The sequence below is a fragment of the Pagrus pagrus genome, assembly GCF_965226575.1.
Source record: "Pagrus pagrus genome assembly, chromosome: 10".
Lineage (NCBI taxonomy): Eukaryota > Metazoa > Chordata > Actinopteri > Spariformes > Sparidae > Pagrus > Pagrus pagrus.
In genome coordinates this window covers 1966260-1984588 of record NC_140194.1, presented here as the reverse complement: position 1 = coordinate 1984588, position 18329 = coordinate 1966260, and the positions used below count along the sequence as shown (strand labels likewise).

At 41.3% G+C, this 18329-nt stretch overlaps 3 protein-coding genes across 8 annotated transcripts in view; all 3 read left to right on the top strand.

Annotated features, from left to right (window-relative positions):
* Positions 1–11122, top strand: part of LOC311263840 (RNA-binding Raly-like protein) — a 39080-nt gene extending 27958 nt beyond the window's left edge. For 2 of the 3 annotated variants that reach the window (XM_084364172.1, XM_084364173.1), the window contains exons 4-8: positions 1300–1475; positions 4083–4196; positions 5862–6007; positions 7243–7294; positions 8267–11122. In XM_084364172.1, the coding sequence (XP_084220298.1) occupies positions 1300–1475; positions 4083–4196; positions 5862–6007; positions 7243–7281 (475 nt within the window). In that variant the 3' untranslated portion in view covers positions 7282–7294; positions 8267–11122. The remainder of the gene's footprint in view (positions 1–1299; positions 1476–4082; positions 4197–5861; positions 6008–7242; positions 7295–8266) is intronic. The other variant, XM_084364174.1, reaches the window with a different exon arrangement.
* Positions 11123–11626: 504 nt separating this feature from the next.
* Positions 11627–15534, top strand: LOC311263841 (5-hydroxyisourate hydrolase-like). Of its 4 annotated transcripts, none has more exons than XM_084364177.1 (4): positions 11627–11705; positions 12792–12928; positions 13637–13772; positions 14736–15534. In XM_084364177.1, the coding sequence occupies exons 2-4, from the start codon at positions 12795–12797 to the stop codon at positions 14823–14825; spliced, it is 360 nt and encodes a 119-aa protein (XP_084220303.1). In that variant the 5' UTR covers positions 11627–11705; positions 12792–12794; the 3' UTR covers positions 14826–15534. The 4 variants fall into 4 exon arrangements, with proteins under 4 accessions (XP_084220303.1, XP_084220301.1, XP_084220302.1 ...); XM_084364175.1 differs by having other exon boundaries at positions 11631–11705; positions 12716–12928; XM_084364176.1 differs by having other exon boundaries at positions 11639–11705; positions 12760–12928.
* Positions 15535–16147: 613 nt separating this feature from the next.
* Positions 16148–18329, top strand: part of afg3l1 (AFG3-like AAA ATPase 1) — a gene marked incomplete at its 5' end in the record, with an annotated part of 25725 nt that continues 23543 nt past the window's right edge. The window contains one exon of the mRNA XM_084363113.1: positions 16148–16238. Coding sequence (XP_084219239.1) covers positions 16148–16238 — 91 coding nt within the window. The remainder of the gene's footprint in view (positions 16239–18329) is intronic.

The window sequence follows — 18329 nt, the reverse complement described above, 5'->3', positions numbered from 1 at the left end:
CGTCGCCTCCTCTATCGCTCTCTGCATCAAATTGGAGCTGTCAGTCAGCTCTCACCCGCAGCACAACACACTCTATCAGACCGCAACAACCGCCGGAGAAAACACGACGAGCAGCGACGCCCGTTAGAGGAAAAGAAGGAGAGAATGTGGGATCATTTGATGAAATGAAATCAGTTCTGATCTGTTGTTATAAGATAAATTGCTCCGTCCTTCATGAAGTTTTCAGCTCACCTCGAGCAGGGGAACAGCTGTGCTGTAGGTTTAAGACCAAATTCACTTTCAGATGACTTTCAGCTGCAGCTACATCATAATGTTGGAGCTTTCATTCCCAATTAATCCCCTTATAGATCATTTTAATACTTTCTAAAGAATTAAGGGCTGGTTTTCTTTGGAGGTTAGCAGGTTAGTGGATGAAGCAGAGAGAACGTCCTTCATGCAGAGGAGCTGCGTTTAAACTCGCCTGTCGCCCTTTAAAGGACGAAGCTGCCACTGTTTTATATTTTATTATTATACTTGATATCAGAGCCTGTTAAAAGACCAGAACCAACAATGTGTTGATCTCAGTGCTTTCTGACGTCCCCACTCCGTCTGTGGCAGCACGGTGAACTGAATATCTTTGTGTTTTGGACAAAACCAACAATCTGAAGACATCAGACATTTCTTATAACAAATAATTGAGAAAATAATCATCACATCAATCGATGATAGAAATAAGTGTTTGTAACATCCATCATCCCAGATCTGGTATTTACTCAGCAGTGAAGCAAAACAAATACAGTAAACTTGCCCATAATTAAAGATTATTTCCGTTTTCTTTAAATGTGCCAGCACCAGTTGAATGTAAATATTCTGGGAAATGTAACATATATAACAGAATACTTGTATTAATCACTTTTTTATTGGTAATTTGTGTGCAGATTGTAACATGACATGAATAATGAGACCTTCCTCGTCTCCCTCAGTCTGTGGACGATTTGTTGTGGTTTAAAGCTGCTGGACTGTTGGATTTCGCTGTGAAGGACTCGGGTCGGTCCAAAGGATGTGACTTTATGCACTGGTTTATTTTTTAAATGTTCATTTTTATATAAATTACCTCACAGAACAAACTGCTCTTCAGTTTGTTACGAACATAACGATTAAATCTGTTCATGACATAAATTACCCTCCACTTCATTACAGTAATAAAACAGTCAAGACACAAACGAGCAGCAGCACGCCGGAGCCTCGGGCAGTGGTGCATCATGGGACTGTTTAAAGCTTAAGTGTGTGTGTGTGTGTGTGTGTGTGTGTGTTTTGCAGGGTGTTTGACTACCAGCGTGTCCCGTCCTCGGTCCCGGTGGATCCCAGTCCTATTAAACGGCCCCGCCAGTCATCATCCTCCTCCTCTTCCTCCTCCACAGCAGCTCTGAGGATGAAGAGCAGCCGAGCGACCGGCAGGAGCAACAACACACACACCTCCTCGTCTGACAGTAAATGTAAGAGAGAGTTTGTGCTCACACACTCCACATGTTTGTGTTACCGACGTGTGGAGAGACACTGTGACACCTCAAAAGTCAGGAGGATTGTGACACTGGCTGGTGTCTGGAGCTCCTCCCTCAGAAAAACTTGAGTTTCAGAGACTTTCTGCACTTTAATAGAAGTAAAGTATCAAAATCAGTTCACTGCAGCAGCATTTTTATGTTGAATGCTCAACTCAGATGCAGAATTATTATACCAGGATTTCACACAAGCTAATATTAAGTTTCATGTATTCATTAATGTTTGCCCCTGCCCACAGAGACTCTGTGCACGGCACTGCGTTTTGTTTGGCGGTCTCTCGATGGTGACGCTCCTGCGATCGATAGAAAAAATTGACGCGCCACATTTTACTATCACGATGTAAAAATACTCCACCACAAGGAAGAGACCTGCATGACAAATCCTCCCTCTGCTTCTAGAAGTTACTACTTAAGTAAAAGTACATTAGTATTAGCAGCACAATGTACGTAAAGTCTGCAGCATCGCTGAAAACCGTCTGAAAGTGAAGAAAAACTGAGGAAATGCAGGAAATAAGCTGAAATTTTGATAAAACACCTGTTTCTGAGCCAGAAAATCACATTTCCAAAATAAAACGTACTGTTCATGAACCCTTTTGACGACATTCATTATTAAAAGTAATTTTCAGTTTATTACCATAAAACCAGAATTAGTCGAAGCGTTCAGCTGTTTCTTGTTCTGTGATTATTAACCATTAAGATATTTATAAAACTAGCGTGTTACTCGTACGTATTGTATCCTCTAGTATGCAACACTATATGTTGGACTTTGGGTGTTTAATCTACATGAAGCCGACATTCAAAGGACTAGATTTTTGTTTAATTCTTTCGTTTGTGAGTATTTATGAGCGCTGCAGTTTTTATCTGTCCGCAGAGATCCACACGATCGTTGAATCAAATAAAATTATGATCACAGTTTACGACCGTAACGCTGCCGAGTGCAGAGGACAAAAAGAAACAGATAGACGTGTAAATGTTTTACTGAGAGTGGGTCAGAACCGGCTCAGGCGGTTGTGTGGGTTTGAATATTTAAAAAGCTTTTAACCAGAGAGGGCAGAGACACCGACACCCTGTGATGGCAGAGGGTGATACACAGGGGTGTTTCCCGCCTCAACCTCCTCCAATTAAAGGCTTTTAAATCTTGAGCTCACACAGCAGCCTCGACCCGAGTGTATTTATTTTATTTTATCTATTTATTCACATTTGTGGGCGTTAGATTTTGCTTTTTGTAAATCTCCAAATCTGCAGCTGACATGAGCGCTCAGAGGATCTTTTCTAAACCCTGTTCATGTTATTTGCCGCCTGTGTGATGGCTCGTCTTGGTGGTGGGGCCCCAGGGTGCTGGAGGAGAGACGGGTTGGGGGGGGGCACCAGATGGTCTCTTCATTAAAGGCTTCTGTACCGCAGGGCTCTCCTTCCTGCTATAACCCAGCCGAGCCTATCAGCACTCGCAATTAGACCGAGTTAATAGTGCATGGCAAATAAGAATTGTTTATACTAGTTTATTACAAGCCTTAATAGTTTTTACTTCGCCCCATCACAAGAAAATTAGATTGCCTTTGCAAGCTTCCGAGGTCGAAAAGCTTTCAGGAGTGAAGTAGTTTTCAGGGTCGTTTGGTGAGCTGTTGGCGGCGCCGGCGGTCCATTACAGAGCACAGCGAGGGCGAGGGCTCCTGCAGCGGAAGGAGGTGGGAGTGCAGCACGGAGAGTAATTGATGGTGCAGGACTACAGGCTTGATGACTGCAGGGGTCACTGGATGACATTTTGCATCTGCATGGAGCTGTAAAGCCAGACTCTGGTCCAAACTGATGTTCAAGTGTGCTTTGAGCCGACTTATGGAGGGAAAATCCTCAGAAAACACATTAACGTGTTGTTTTTAGGGTTTATTCGTCCCGTTTCCAAACTGCGAAAATCCATTTCTTTATAGAGCCGGCTGTGTGCGCTGCGTGAGGCTGGAACAGGAAGTGGACGAACACAAACATTTAACACAAAGTGAGAAGAAGAGTGTCGTCTAATCTCATCCAGTCGTCGTAAACTGAAGAATTAAAGGAGCATTTTGTAAGAAATGGCCAGAATGTTATTTTAAAATGTTCAAAAAATTAACACACATTATCAACAACAGCAAAGGAGGAAGTCAGGTGAGTAGTATAAAAAAAGTCCATGTAGGGAGGAAAATAAAAACACAAATGCCATCACGTCTCAGTTTTTTAACTTACATCATGTACACAATGTGACTAAAGTTACATACGGTTTGAGTTAAAGGAGCAATTTGTAAGATTTCAGCTGGGAGATGTATGCAGCAGCGAGCAGTGACTAAATATCTATAAACCCTGAACAGATGAAGAGGTTGCTTCACCTCACGTCTCCTATGTCTTGGCCACAAAGCTGCACCTGCACACACCGTGAAGGCCACAGCTGACGGCCAACTGGTGCGTCATTCTGCTGGACTTCGGGGTGTCCACATACTTTTGTCAACACTGTGCATCCCTCACTTGTATTGTGTTCATATTGTCCCCGTTCACCTCTCTCTCCCCGTCTCTCTGCAGTGAAGATGGCGGAGCTACTCGCCATAAAGAGGGAGCTGACGGTGATCAAGGTTCAGATCGACGGCCTGTTGGACTGTGTAGACAAGATGGACAGACAGAGGAAGGACTGCTCAGGTAGAGACAGCTCCCTTCACCTCACAACTGTCTTATAAAGTCTGGAAGACATTTTGACACAAACCTCAGGGTCACAGAGACAAACAGTCCGCTTCAGGTCCGTGTGAACCTGAAGTCAGGTATCCAAAGTCATGGAACAAAGACATGAGGGCTTGTTTTACTGAAGCTCGTGTTGAGAATGTATTTGTCTCATCATGTGCGACCAATCCTGAGCACATTGTACAGGAGAAAGACGTAACTACAGCGGCAGCAGCGTGTTTTCTGATATCCTGAAACAAACGTGTCCCTTGATGCATGAAGGAGAATCTGGATACAGTGTCAGAGGTGGTGCCCGGTCCGGTCCGGTCCTGTGAAAGTCGCTCTGCAGCGCGTGAAGCCAAAAAAAAGTTCAGTAAGATCGGGACTAACTTCCTGTTTAGCCCACCGCTAACTTGGATGGGAATACAATGAGGGAATCAGGGAACGTTCCCTAAAGGTTCCCTTGAGGTTATTTTTTGTAACTTTTAAAGAACGTCCTAGGAACGTTCTTCCTCTGAGGGTATTTTGTGTAACCTTCAGCAAACCTTTAGAGAACGTTCCCTGACTGTTCTCTAAAGGATATTTTGTACAACCTTCGGAGAACCTTTAGGCAACGTTCCCTGAGGGTTTTTTTAGAACGTTATTGCTGAAAAGCCTTTTGCAGAACCTTTATGAAAAGATCCTTAAAGGTTCTTTTGAGATTTTACAAAAATAACTTTCATTGCGTTGCAATATTAATGAGGTAATAACACAAACTTTTCCATCAGTGAACAAACAAGCAAGTAAAACAGTATAAACTGTGTTGTCCTTTAAGGTCAGTTTGTTTGTTCAGTTTATTCAGTCATGAAAACAAAGAGAGTCTGTTTATTTAGTTTGTTTTAACACAACTACAGACTGCTCCTTTAATAAATAGAAAAGTAGTTGGCAATTAATTTTCTGTCAATCGTCTAATCGTGTCACTAAGATCTCCAGATCATCCCACACACACACCAGAGGACGATCAGTGTTAATCAACATGTAATCTGTCAGAGGGAACCTCAGGTGGATGTAACCGACTCGTCCACATCCCACTTTTATTAACAGGGACATTATCGGCCCCAAACATCAGTCTGATCCGGGTTCTGATCCGCCCCGAGAGGCGACCGAACCCCGAGCTGAAGTTTATTATTGCAAATGATCTGTGAGGGACCGGCGATGCAGAGAGAGTCGGTTTGTTTACCATCAGATGTGATCTGCTATCACGCCGCATCTGTGAGTAATGGTTCAATGACAAAACTGCCGCCAGCGGAGCGTGGATTATGACAGGGAGGTAAACAGCGATAAACACCAGCCTCATAACCTTTCATAAGCTCCCCTTCAGCGCTCAGCAGTTATCTCGTTGTCGACCAACTCCGTGTGTGTGTGTGTGTGTGTGTGTGTGTGTGTCTACCTTGTAAGAGGAATATTTCCCTGTGAGGATAAAAATATGAGGAAATTATCCAAAGTGACGTGTCGACAGTCTTCACTTCTTCAGATGAATATTTTCCAACATCAATATGAGAAAACTGAAAACCAGCGAGGAAATGTAACTGAGTACATTTACTCACCTGAGAGTAACATCCACACGTTTCTAAAGTGTGTGTGTGTGTGTGTGTGTGTGTGTGTCAGAGTGTCCTCAGAGCAGGGAGCCCAGTGTGTCTCCTCACCGAGGTTCAGTCAGCAGTCTGGAGAGAGAAAGTCCAGAACCAGGAGAGGCCAGCGAGGACGAGCCGCTGCACTACCAGCACTACTACCCCCACAGCTACCCCCACAGGGTAAATATCTACCACTACTGCCCCCACAGCTACCCCCACAGGGTAAATATCTACCACTACTGCCCCCACAGGGTAAATATATACCACTACTGCCCCCACAGGGTAGATATCTACCACTACTGCCCCCACATGACAAATATATACCACTACTACCCCCACAGCTACCCCCACAGGGTAAATATACACCACTACTACTCTTTAAACTACCCACACACAGACTTCCTAATAATTTCCCCAACAACACCAACACCTCCCCCTCACAAGGTAAATGGGCACCTCAACAACTGCCCCCTTATAATCAGCCCCACTACAGAAGCTGATGTCATACTGCCCTCTGGTGGATAATCTGTTATTAACACCAGCGTCTGTCTCATCAGGAGGCTGACACTCTGCTGTGTCTGTGAGTTGGTTCATCAAATGTCAGAAAACAGTAACAATGGTGACATTTATCAGAGATATGATCATAATTTTCTGTCCATCCAGCGAGGCAGAACAAAAAACCCAGACCCGATGGACGGACTGTTTGTTTGTGTTCCTGGTAGTTCAGGATCAGAAATAACTGGACAAAAGGACAAATAAAGCTTATTATAGTTGATGCTGACCTGCCTCAGTCCGTCCCTTCTTCTGTCTCCACAGCGTCCTCCGTCCTGAGCGTCTCAGACTGCTGATTTAACTCGAAGCAGTAGAAGTGCCTCATCGCCTCACGGTGCAGTTCGGCCCAAAGACAATTTACATAATCTGTGGTGGACGGTGTGTTTACTGTCACCTCGCAGGTCGTTTGTATTCAGCACCTCATCAGTGTTGAAGCAGATCAGTGTTTCTGTTTCTTTACAGGGAAACATAATGATATAGGCTCAGCCTGCAGGCCTCCTACCTGCCCGACAGAGCGAGGCTGCCTCATTAATCTGAGAGCAGACCGGCCCGTAATCTGCTGCATTGTTCCTCTGACAGGAAGTGTGTGTGTGTGTGTGTGTGTGTGTGCGTGTGTGTGTTTTATTACCATAATTACCATCTGATTGTGTGTGATGTGATGTAAGAACAGGATGTTTTGGGAGGGAATTGAAAGTTTACTGTATGTGTGTGTGCAGCAGTGTAGTGAAGACGAGGCTGCAGTGATGATGATGATGATGATGATGATGATGATGATGATGATGATGTGAGGCTGTTAACCAGGACTAACTGCAGTGTGTTTTCACCCACCCTCTCGTTAAGATCTTCTTCCTCTGTGTTTGCAGATAAAGCAGCATCAGTCTGACCTGGAGGACGATCTGTGATGCTGCAGCTCAGGTACAAACCGTCACAGAGACGCTTTAAAGAACCAGACCGCAGTGCTCACATGTTTTAACAGAACACCCGCCTCGTTACAGGACGAGGCGGGTGTTCTGGTTCTGTCATTAAACACCATTAAAGGTTCACTGTGTTGTTATGTTGAAGACATTTTAATGAGAAGAGAAAGACCTTCTCGTCTAAACAAACTAAATAAGCAAACTCTTTGTTTTCATGACTGAATAAACTGACTCACTGTTTTACTTTGTTTATATGTGGCGGACCCTGCCACCTTTCTAGCCTCAAACAGTGTTCTGGGACCTTATTTTTCTCTGAAACTAGCTGGTTTATTCACTGATGGAAGGAAAGTTTGTGTTATTACCTCATTAATATTGTAAAATGTTAAAATTCTGAGTTTCGCAGAACGTCAACAGAATGAAAGTTTTTTTTGTAAAATCTCAGAAGAACCTTAAAGGAACGTTTCATAAAGGTTCTCCAAAGGTTTTTCAGCAATAACTTTCTGAGAACCCTCAGGGAACGAAGAAGACATTAGAATTTAAAACAACAATAATAACTTTGACAAACATAAACAGGACAAACCGTTTATCTAACTATCTGCAGGAAGTTGAAGTTGGTCTTCACAGAGCTGTGAAATGAACTGAATCAAATAGCTGCTGGGAGGTAAAAGCTGATGGTATACTTTGGAAAACAGTCGCAGTCAGTAATGTAAAGTACTTTACACAATCTGAAGTTAATTAGATCAGAGGGCTAAAATTAACACAGCTGCTAAAACTTTTCTCGTTCATTGCCACCTAATAGAAAATAAACTTTTTGGTTAAACTTATTTGGTTGGTGGGATTGATTCTTTGATTTTTAACCATAAACCCAGACGACCCTGACAGGATTTTTTTTAAACACATATATTGTGGTTCTTAGTCGCTGTTTGTATCCATAGAAATCTTGTTTCAGACTCTTTTCCTGTCGTCTTTTCAGATTCTCCCAGAAACAAAAGCTCGGATCAGTAACAGCTGGGATGGAAAAGATGCTTCAAGGAGACGCTGACAACGTGAACGTCCAGTGGACCGACTCTGTCTGTTGTCTTTATCACTGTCAGTCTGAATCTCCAGTTCTGGTTTCCAGTCTCACAGCGACAAACAAAACCCCCAAGTAAACTGGTAATTTGGTAAATTTACTTCAACGTAGTCAGCACCGTGCTGGTAGACTCTTTTTAATAGTTTTTAGATGATTTCATTCATTTCAGGCAGCCATTGATTTTACATACAGTAATTTCAGAGCGTTATATAAATGAACTGGCAGGTGCTTGAGACAACTGATCGATCACAGTGAGCTTTAGTTTGGTCTCCCTTTAGCATTGTCATCAAAAATAGCTAAACTTCATGAGCTCTTATTATATTATATTATATTATATTATATTATAGAGATTAAAAAAACATTTTCTCTAGTAAAAGACATGATTCTGGCATTTATCAGCCTAACCTTCCCATGTCTCTGATTAATGTTAATAAAGTGAGTGTGCAGCAGCTGGCAGCGCCTCATCACACAGTTTGTCTTCATCAGGTGTTTATCATTATGTGTAACCAGATGTGTGTAGGACCATATCATGGTTCTGTGTTAAAGCTTCAGTGAGCACAGCTTTATGACTGTCTGGGTGAATTACAGTTTAATGCACTCAGGAAATCAGTCATAAAGTCATAAATAGACAATTTCCCCAAAATGGGCATTAACTGAATAAAAACGACACGTAGAAGATATAAATGGAGGAGATAACATTTCTCCATCAATGGATCGATGTAGCAGGTAAAAGAGGTTAGTTTAGGTTAGCTTCAGTTAGTCAAACAGTATGCTACAAGTGAGCTAATGCAACAGTTTAGCAGCAGATAGCTGAGTTTGGCATATAAAACAAATGAGTTCAGGTAAACTAACAGTTCAGTTGCTAAACATTTTGTGAAGCTAACAGAGAAGCTTACCAGCATTCACAGTTGGTTAAGGTTAGCTCACGGATCAGTTAAGCAGATAAAAAAAGTTTAGGTTAGATTAGCTAACAGTTCTGTAGTTAAAACAGTTTGCTAAGCTAACAGAGCAGCTTACCAGCATAAACAGTTGGTTAAGGCTAGCTAGCAGATAAAAAAAAGTTTAGCTCACAGATCAGTAGCTAAAACAGGTTGCTACATGTAAGCTAATTTAATAGTTTACCAGCATAAACAGCTGGTTAATGTTAGCTAACAGGTCAGTTAAGAGGTTAAAAATGTGAAGTTTACGTTTGCTAAAAGTTCAGTAGCTAAAGCAGTTTGCTACAAGTAAGCCAATGGAATAGTTTACCAGCAGAAACAGCTGGTGATGGTTAACTAGCAGATCAGTTTAACAGAGAAAATGTTTGGTTCAGGTATAAAAGAGTTTGGCACACGGCGGCCATCTTCCTCAGATGCCACTCTCAGGCTGGGAAGCTTGAACGCTGAGATAATGTTAAGTTTGCAGCTTCCAGGCTGCAAGTCGGACAAATTGTTCTCATTTCACCACTTCCCCACTGATCAGCAACTGAAAAGATGATGGATACTTAAATTTGAGGGGAAATCAGGCCAGGTAAGGTAAAGCAACATATTTGATAACCTTTACGTCAGCATTTAACCAATTGGTTACCAAACAGAAATGTTATCTAGGAAGTGGCTGAATGCTAACACATTTGCAACATTTGAGCTTCCCGCCCTGAGCATAATGTCTGATGATCAAGATGATCAAACTCCTTTTCTAGTCACATTGGTGTAAACTGGAGGCTTTTCAGAAGGTTGCAGAGCGGCACATTGCAAGTAGTTGCAAGTTTCAACTCGTCCCGTCACGTATGTTTGGTCTTTCTTCATTCAGTCAGTGAAGTCTGCTCCCAGGAGAGCCATCTGATTTAAAGAGGTCTCACTAGATGAAGATGGTATGAGGCACATGTAAAGCAGCAAATGGACCTTTTTCCAGGCAGATAACCTGAACCTTTGATTCCTGTGAGGAATGAAAACATTGTATTTTCTCCGTAGCATTAATTTCTAACTAGAACGTTGATTATAATATTTTTTTCTCACTTTCTGGTTTTTGTCAAAATGGCACTGAAAGGATGCTGTTTTCATTTATTTCTGTATGTCGACCCGAACATGTTTCTGTCGGTCCGTCCATCAACACTTGGAGGTTGCGTGTTATCTTGCTGGCCAACTGCCATGAAATCTGGTTTGAATGTTGATGCCCCCGTACGAATGTTTCACTACACTACAAGATCTTTCTACGGTGTTGTTGTTTTCCAATGAAGGTAGCTAGCAGCTCCAAACGTTGACAACACTGTAACCACAATAGTCCAAATGTCATAGGCTACTACTTCCTGATTTGAGTCTCTTCTTGAATTTTATGACATCATGTTTGTTTCACCCCGTTTCTGGGTGACTGTTTTCTACTGGGAGCGAAGCCGCCGACCTGTTGTCGAGTCAAACACATGAAAACTTTTCCTCCACCGTGTTTAACCAGCCGCATGAAGCAGACGACTGTGACTGACTGTAAATACTGTATGTTTCGGGCTTTCATGTAAAATACTTGGTTGGTTGATTTAAAAAAAAAAAAAGACACTTGAAAATATTTATGTTTCCTGTAGTGACTCTTTATATTTAAACATTATTTCAAACTTTTTAAAAAATGATACTGAAATGTTTTAATGAGAAATCCTGTGAGTTTTAGAAACATGACAACACTTCGTTTGGCCTCGCTGTCGTTTCTGCTGTCGGTGCTTTTGTGTTTGTCCTCAGTGCTAAATGTAATCTATTACATTGTGAGTGTATTAAAGGTATTTTTCATAAAATAGACGTGTTGTTCCAGCTTTGTGTGTCTAATAATAATATGATTCTTCATTCATGTGTGTAATAGTTTACAGCTCTTTCTCTTTGTCAAAGGTCAACAACCACAACACAACAGAAATAATTACAGTAAAGTCAATCGTTCTGCAATTTTTTATTTAAACTAGTGATTCAATAACCAAAGTCCAAAATGGGAAATAGCAGGTGAATGGATGCCAAGGTGTAGATTACTCATCTCTAATTAGTCACTCATGTACTACCATGAAACTTGAACGGCAATAAAAATCAAATGATGACACAATAATTAAAGAATAACTTTCCATCCAGGCTTCACGTGTCAGTTTATTGTCAGCGTTTCAATTGGATCAGTTGAACCTTATCTTGTCCAAACACTGGGCCACATGTTGTTGACTCTGCTGGATTTAATGATTCCTTTGAGCCAGAACAACCTTCGACACCAGGTCACGTTTGCAGTGCATGCTGGGTAAGTGGCTGTGAGCAGTGGGCGTGTGCGGTGACAGTTCAACTGGTTGGATGAGTTTTGGGAACTGAATGAACTCGCTGCAGCAGAGAGACACATTCACACAGAGGTAAGATACCAACTCACACAGCTGCTTCACACAGCGATCTTATTTACAGTGTCAGGACTGCACACCGCCGCGTCCTGTCCTGACTCAGGAAGTGGATTCAAAACATTTCAGTGTTTTCAGGCTCATAATGTTTCTTCTCCCACTTTCTGTGCTCTTTCATTCTGAATGAGCTTGTTGCTGATCAGTCGACACAGTTTCAGAACAGCTCTGAGTTTCTTGATGTGCAGAAAACATCGTTAGATTTTGACTTGTTAACTCTTAATATAAAGTAACTGACAGAGAGAGTCAAGGGTCAAATGGCAGAAAGTCCAACTGAGAGGCAGATAGCTTCAATCTGCTGGTCCACTATTGATTTATTTGAATTCTTGAAACAGATAAGCTTCCTGTGACATGACTCAAATCATCAAAAATAATTTGACTTTGATTTAAAGAGTAATTTGGATCATTTTCCCTGATGTCGGGTAAATGTTGACGCCGTTTTCTGATCTGTGTCTCTTGCATCTTGTCTGTAGTCGTGTTTCCTCACAGACTGGATGTTCACAGTGTGAACCACAGATCATCCGGTCTCCACTGACTGAGACGCTGCAGGGACTTTTATTATGGGGTTATAGGAGTAGATTAAAGGTCCAGTGTGAAGGATTAGAGAGGATCTATTGGCAGAAACATGATATTCTTGTCTTATCACCTGAAACTAAGACTCAAGACTTTTATGTCTCCAGATGGAGCAGGTCCAGCATGTTTCTACAGTAGCCCAGAGCAGACAAACCAACCACTGGCTCTGTGTGGTGGCTTGTTTTAGTGGCCACTACAGGGGAGGGTGAAACGAGGTGTACGTTGTTGTTGCAGTCTGCAGTGTCACGGCTAGATGGCACTAAACCTGAAAACTGGACCTTTAACTGCTTTGTTTGCCACATGCACACTCACCGTGTTACAGGTTTCTCAGAATTTAAATTATTATGTCTTATTAAAAAAGCCGGACCACTCCATCGACGTTTATTGTTCCATGATAGGATGAAGCCCACTGAGACTGTAGATGTAACTGACGGTCCTACAGGTAAAGCTGACCGGTCCACACCTGTCCAGCAGATCATGGCGGCAGCAGAGTCCAGCCCTCTGACCACTCACGTGCTGAACACCGGAGACGGCGTCCCAGCAGCCAGGATGGCCCTGAGCCTGCACCGCCTGGACTCCAAGATGATGATCTGGAGCATGATGAGTGTCGGGTAAAATACATGACTGACCCTTCCTTTCTTTCTTTCTTTCTTTCTTTCTGTTCGGTGACTGGCCCATTATCTTTATTGCAGTTGGAGCTTTTTCTTGTCATTACAGAAACAAGACCAGAAGTCGACCATGTTGTTTTACATTTGCGAAATAAAAATGACTTTGACACTAAATTTTGCCTAAAAACTTTCGAGCCTGATTGATATTTGATGCTGATGCTGATATTAAGGGGCGAAAAAAATTTCAATATCAATACATCAGCTGATAAAGAGATATCTTTTGCCATGACCCCTCAAATGTGGTCATTAAAGACTAAAGTATTTTACAGTTTAACAGTAAACTTAACTGTCTAAAATGACATCAGTGCACTGAAGCAGTAAACTGAGAATTTAATGATTCATCCAGAGCATCAGTTCTGTATTATAATCCATATGATATCATAATCGACACATGTTGAGCATAAAGTCACTGAATATGTTATTCAACATGCCCAGATTCTGCATTATTACCTCCAACCTTAGAGGCTCATATGTGAGGAGAGCACCGAGTTTAAAAATTAAAAATGTGTGATCATCGTGCACGACAGTGTTTTCTTTGTCAGACACCATGAGGATGAAAAACCTGAAGAGAGGCAGGCGAGAGCCAGAAGTCAGAGGCCTTCTGATCTTTAATGAAACTTTAAAAATTGAGCAGTTTTATGATTTTTTTAGGACGACAAATGAAGATGGCCGCTGCCCAGGACTCATCAGCCGACAAGCTTTCACCCCCGGCATGTACAAGCTGCGCTTTGAGACGGGTTCATACTGGGAGGCTCTGGGTCAGACCTCCTTTTACCCGTATGTTGAGGTGAGCTCCAGTGTTCAAGATGCTGTGTGGATCTGTACCAGGACGTCCCTGACAAACACAACATGTTTTAAATATTCAACTGGTGTCCCTTATGTTGGGAAATAGGTTGTCAAACTTATAAATAAAACAACCCTTTGTTCAGGGTTTTAGACGCTGAAAGGATCAAATATATTTATAGTTATATATTGTTGTTGTTATTTCTATAGTTAAACATTGTTGCAAACAAATAAAATAAAATAATAAAATTGTGAGTACTGATAAAAACAGTACTCACTGAAGATGTAAATCATTTAAAGCTCCAATAATGTAAGAAAGCAGGACTGTAGTTGTCAGTTCAGGTCAGCAGCTGTCAGCAGCTGTCTGCAGGTTGAAAGCTCCAGTGTGACCACAAGGTGTCGCCAAACAGACCATCTGCTGCATGAACACTAACATCAGTTAAACAGTCGGTGCTGGAAAAAGTATTCAGATGTTTTTACTACAGTGCAAAAATACTCAGATTGTTCTTCAGCAAAAGCATGAAAGTAAAATATACTTAAAGTACCAAAAGTTAAAATAAACTCATCACACTGGTCTATTTCAGAATCACATATATTATATTACAGATTATGATGATTGATGCATGAACCTCTGCATCACTTTAACGTCGCAGCTGGTAAAGATGTTGCTGATACTTAATAATATAGATAATAGATAAAATATAAATACTAAAGTAACAGTACAGTACTTGAGTAAATGCATACTTAGTTACTTTGCACCACTGACAACGCAGTGTAATATGTTAGTATTATCACAACCTCAGGATATTGTTGGTTTAGCACCAGGTTTTCATTTACAACCAAACCTGAAGACAACAAACCATCAATCACACGAACCAAAGTTTTAATAATTTTATTATTATTATTTTTTTATGTGTGTGTGTGTGTGTGTGTGTGTGTGTGTGTGTGTGTGTGTGAATGTTTCCAGGTTGTGTTTACCATCAGTGATCCTGAACAGAGGTTCCACATCCCTCTGCTGATGAGTCGGTTCTCCTACAGCACCTACAGAGGAAGCTGAGCGACGACCGGCTGAAGCAGCAGGATGGACAGAGACGGTTCTGAGCAGATTTCATGACTTGGACTCAGCTTGTCTTTGGCCCAGCTGAATTAGTTGTATATAATATAAAACATTTGGTGTGCCATTATAATTATCATCATTGTTAATATAACATAAAAAAACATCAGGCAGGCGTCACTTTGGTCCAAAGACCAAGTGAAAAGTTATTCAGATATATTTTTAACATTTTTGTCTCTTTAAATTATGTTTCATGTTATTTCTCATTTCCTCTGATTGATCTGTTTCTCACAGAGACCCATATTATTAAAGAATCTGTCATCGCTGTGAAGATAATGAAGCGACTGACAATGTAATGCTGCCAAGAAATTATTTTAACAATTGATTTATCATTTAAGACATTTTTCAAGCAGAAATGTGAAACATTAGCTGGTTTCAGCTTCTTCACTGAGAGGATTTGCTACTTTTCTTTGTCTTGTATAGGCTAGAAAATGTAAAATCTATTGAGCGAAGCTGCTTGAAGTTGTCGCTGTAGTCTCTGGGAAATTGTGATTGATGTTTTTTCACTGCTTTTTGAGATTTAATAGATTTATATGATTATTTGATTAATTGAGGAAGTAATCAGCAGATTACTCAACAATAAAATATTTGTTATTTGCAGGCTTCACTGTAACAAAACATACTTTTAAAGCAAAAAATAATTTTGATGTGATGTGACTGTCTTCTGACCTTTTTTTTTACTTTTTTATTCTTTATATTCATATTTACTGTTATTTCTTCTCACACACTATTTCATGAATATCCAATGTTTTATAATCTTTCTGTTGTCAGACCATGTTTTCTTACATGTATTGTTGTAAGTGTCACAGTGAAAACGCAGAGTCATCATGTTTCGGTAACAGTTACATGAGATCGAGTGAAGCGTTGGAGAAAGTGCCTTTCCGTCTCAGCCAATCAGTGACAAGGTATGCTGTGAGGCCCCGGTGCTGCCTGTTCAGATGCCTGAGTGTAATAAAGTCTTCTTAAAATGAATTAAATGCGTTTACGTAAATTAAATTAGTAACTTATCTTATTTATGAAACAATGGCCTGTTTTAAAACCTTAAGACATTTTTGAGTTGATAAATATTGTTCCCCGTACAATAATTTCCGGCAGGTATCTGGAGAGAAAGTCTTTCGGGCCTTTACATCATCCTCCCGTTGACATTTCACGCCGTCGCTGTTATTCAATAACACTTGTAGGAACCACACGATGAAGTTCAGGGGGCGAAATTGAAGCAAAAGGTGTGTTTTGGACGGAAAGACTTGGCACGCGGCACTGAGAGCATGTCTCAGGTGCTGAGGCTTCTCTCGGCGGCCGCCCTGCCTCTCTGCCGGGCTGCAGGAGCCCGGGCTCGGTTCTCCGCGGTGACGGCAGGTCGGCTCTTCACAGCCGCATTTCGAAGCTCCGCTGCCCCGGTGAGTTCATGTGGAGGTTTTTTGGACTTACTGTTGTCTTTGAGATGAACAAACCCACCAGTGACTTACTGGCCGTTAACTTCTGCTCCAAGTGAGCTGGAATTAGATTTAACCTAGACCTAACTTTGTGCAGAGGAGCAGATATCTAGCTAGTCAGACTACTTGCCGTATCCCATTACAAAACCAGGGAGTTCAGGGGTTGTTTGCTTTATAACGAAATAAACTACCATGTTAAACTACATGAAAGACCTCATCTGCCTCATTATAGTCTACTCTTTAATTCGGCAAAGATCTCATCCAGCAAAAAACATTTCCTGCAGGTAAAACACAACTTTACGTGTGGAGATAACGTCACTACTAGCCACTATGTAACTAACCTTAGCAACCACACTGTAGGAATTACAGGCAAGTGGGTCAAATGTAAATTATAGTGACATTTAGTCCTGTAACCAGATATATCCTGTGCGTTTTTAGAAATATGCCACTAAAGCAATGAAAGCACTGGGAAACGTCCTTCATGAGGCTCGTTCATGAAGCTAGCTAACGATCTGTGTTTGCTAACGGCAGCAGAAAAAACGAGGCCCGTTTGAGTAAATATTCAGCGTATCTAGCAGAAAGTAACGTTACTTGTACAACTAACGTGACTTTATTAGTAACTATTCTGAAGTTTACCGATACTTAAACCAACATTTCACTATAGTTATGATGCCTAAACAGTAGTTTCTAAACCAGTTTGTGACTAAGCTTGGAGCAGTCCGTCATTGTACTGATCCAGTTTGTATTTGTACAAAACAGTTTGACAACATTTAACTTTAAAGTGTCAGCTGACTGAAACTGGTCCAAGTCTTACTGGAAGTTTAATTATCAATGTTTCCCTCCTATTCTCCATCTCTAAACTAATGTGGGCAATGTTTTAATTGTCTCTTTAAAGGACAGATACACATTTGTTCAAGTCTTTACACAATAATCACAAGCCAGCTGTGTTTATCTTCTCCACACAGACCACAAAAACATCACTGAGGAACTGAATTAAAATGTCTAAAAACTACAACGTCTCTGTTGTATATCTTTTATTGGGTTGTTTCCAAAAATTTAGAAATCCACAAGTAAACTCAGGGTAACGGTGCGTTTCATCAGGTCGCCGTCGCTACTTACAACTTAGAGAACTCAGCGAACGAGACAAAATGTAACATGAATAAAACTTTAAAACTGTCTTGTGTGTGAACATTTGTGCTCGAGTCACGTCAGATAGTCGAGCAGCGTTTATCTGCCCCAAAAGCCTGATTACTACATGAGCTAAGGGCGTGTCTGTGTTTAAAGTCGGGTAAACTTTCACTATTTGGCACTCACCGGGGACTCCGGTTCTCCTCTCTGTAAAGTCTCCAAGAAATAAAATACATCTCCCATCGTGCTCCAGTCAGCAGTCAACATTACAGTGACGTGACTTGAAAACCAACAACAAGAGGTCTCCAAACCAGACTGTTGCTGCAGTCAGGTTGATTAACGGTGATATTTGAGCTCTCCTCCTGCCGGTGAACGACAGTGTGACTGTTATTCCTCAGGCCTGGCTTATTCCTCGACACTCTGCAGATGTCTTATGGTTTGTTTTCGTTTTTCGAGGGACCTCCCTCATGCCGCAAATTACATATTGCACACCGAGGTCAAATGCAATGTTACTGATTAGAGGCAAAAATCCACATTTCTCACTTTGTGTGGACTGTCCCTTTTGTTGCAGCTCAGCAAGGACATGCGTTATGTGCGATAAACTCACAAGGAGGGAAGTTCACACTAAAAAAAGACAATTTTGGACGTTATCCACTTCAGACTGCTGGAGCCTCATATTAGCTCAACTCGTGCACTATTTAGCTTTATAATAATCTTTTCTGCCGAAACAAACTCTCTTTGTTTTCATGACTGAATAAACAACCTGACCTTAAAGAACAACACCATTTATACTGTTTACTTAGTTTATATGTGGCGGACCCTGCCACCTTTCTAGCTTCAAACAGTGTTCTGGGACCTTATTTTCCTCTGAGAACAGCTTGTTTAT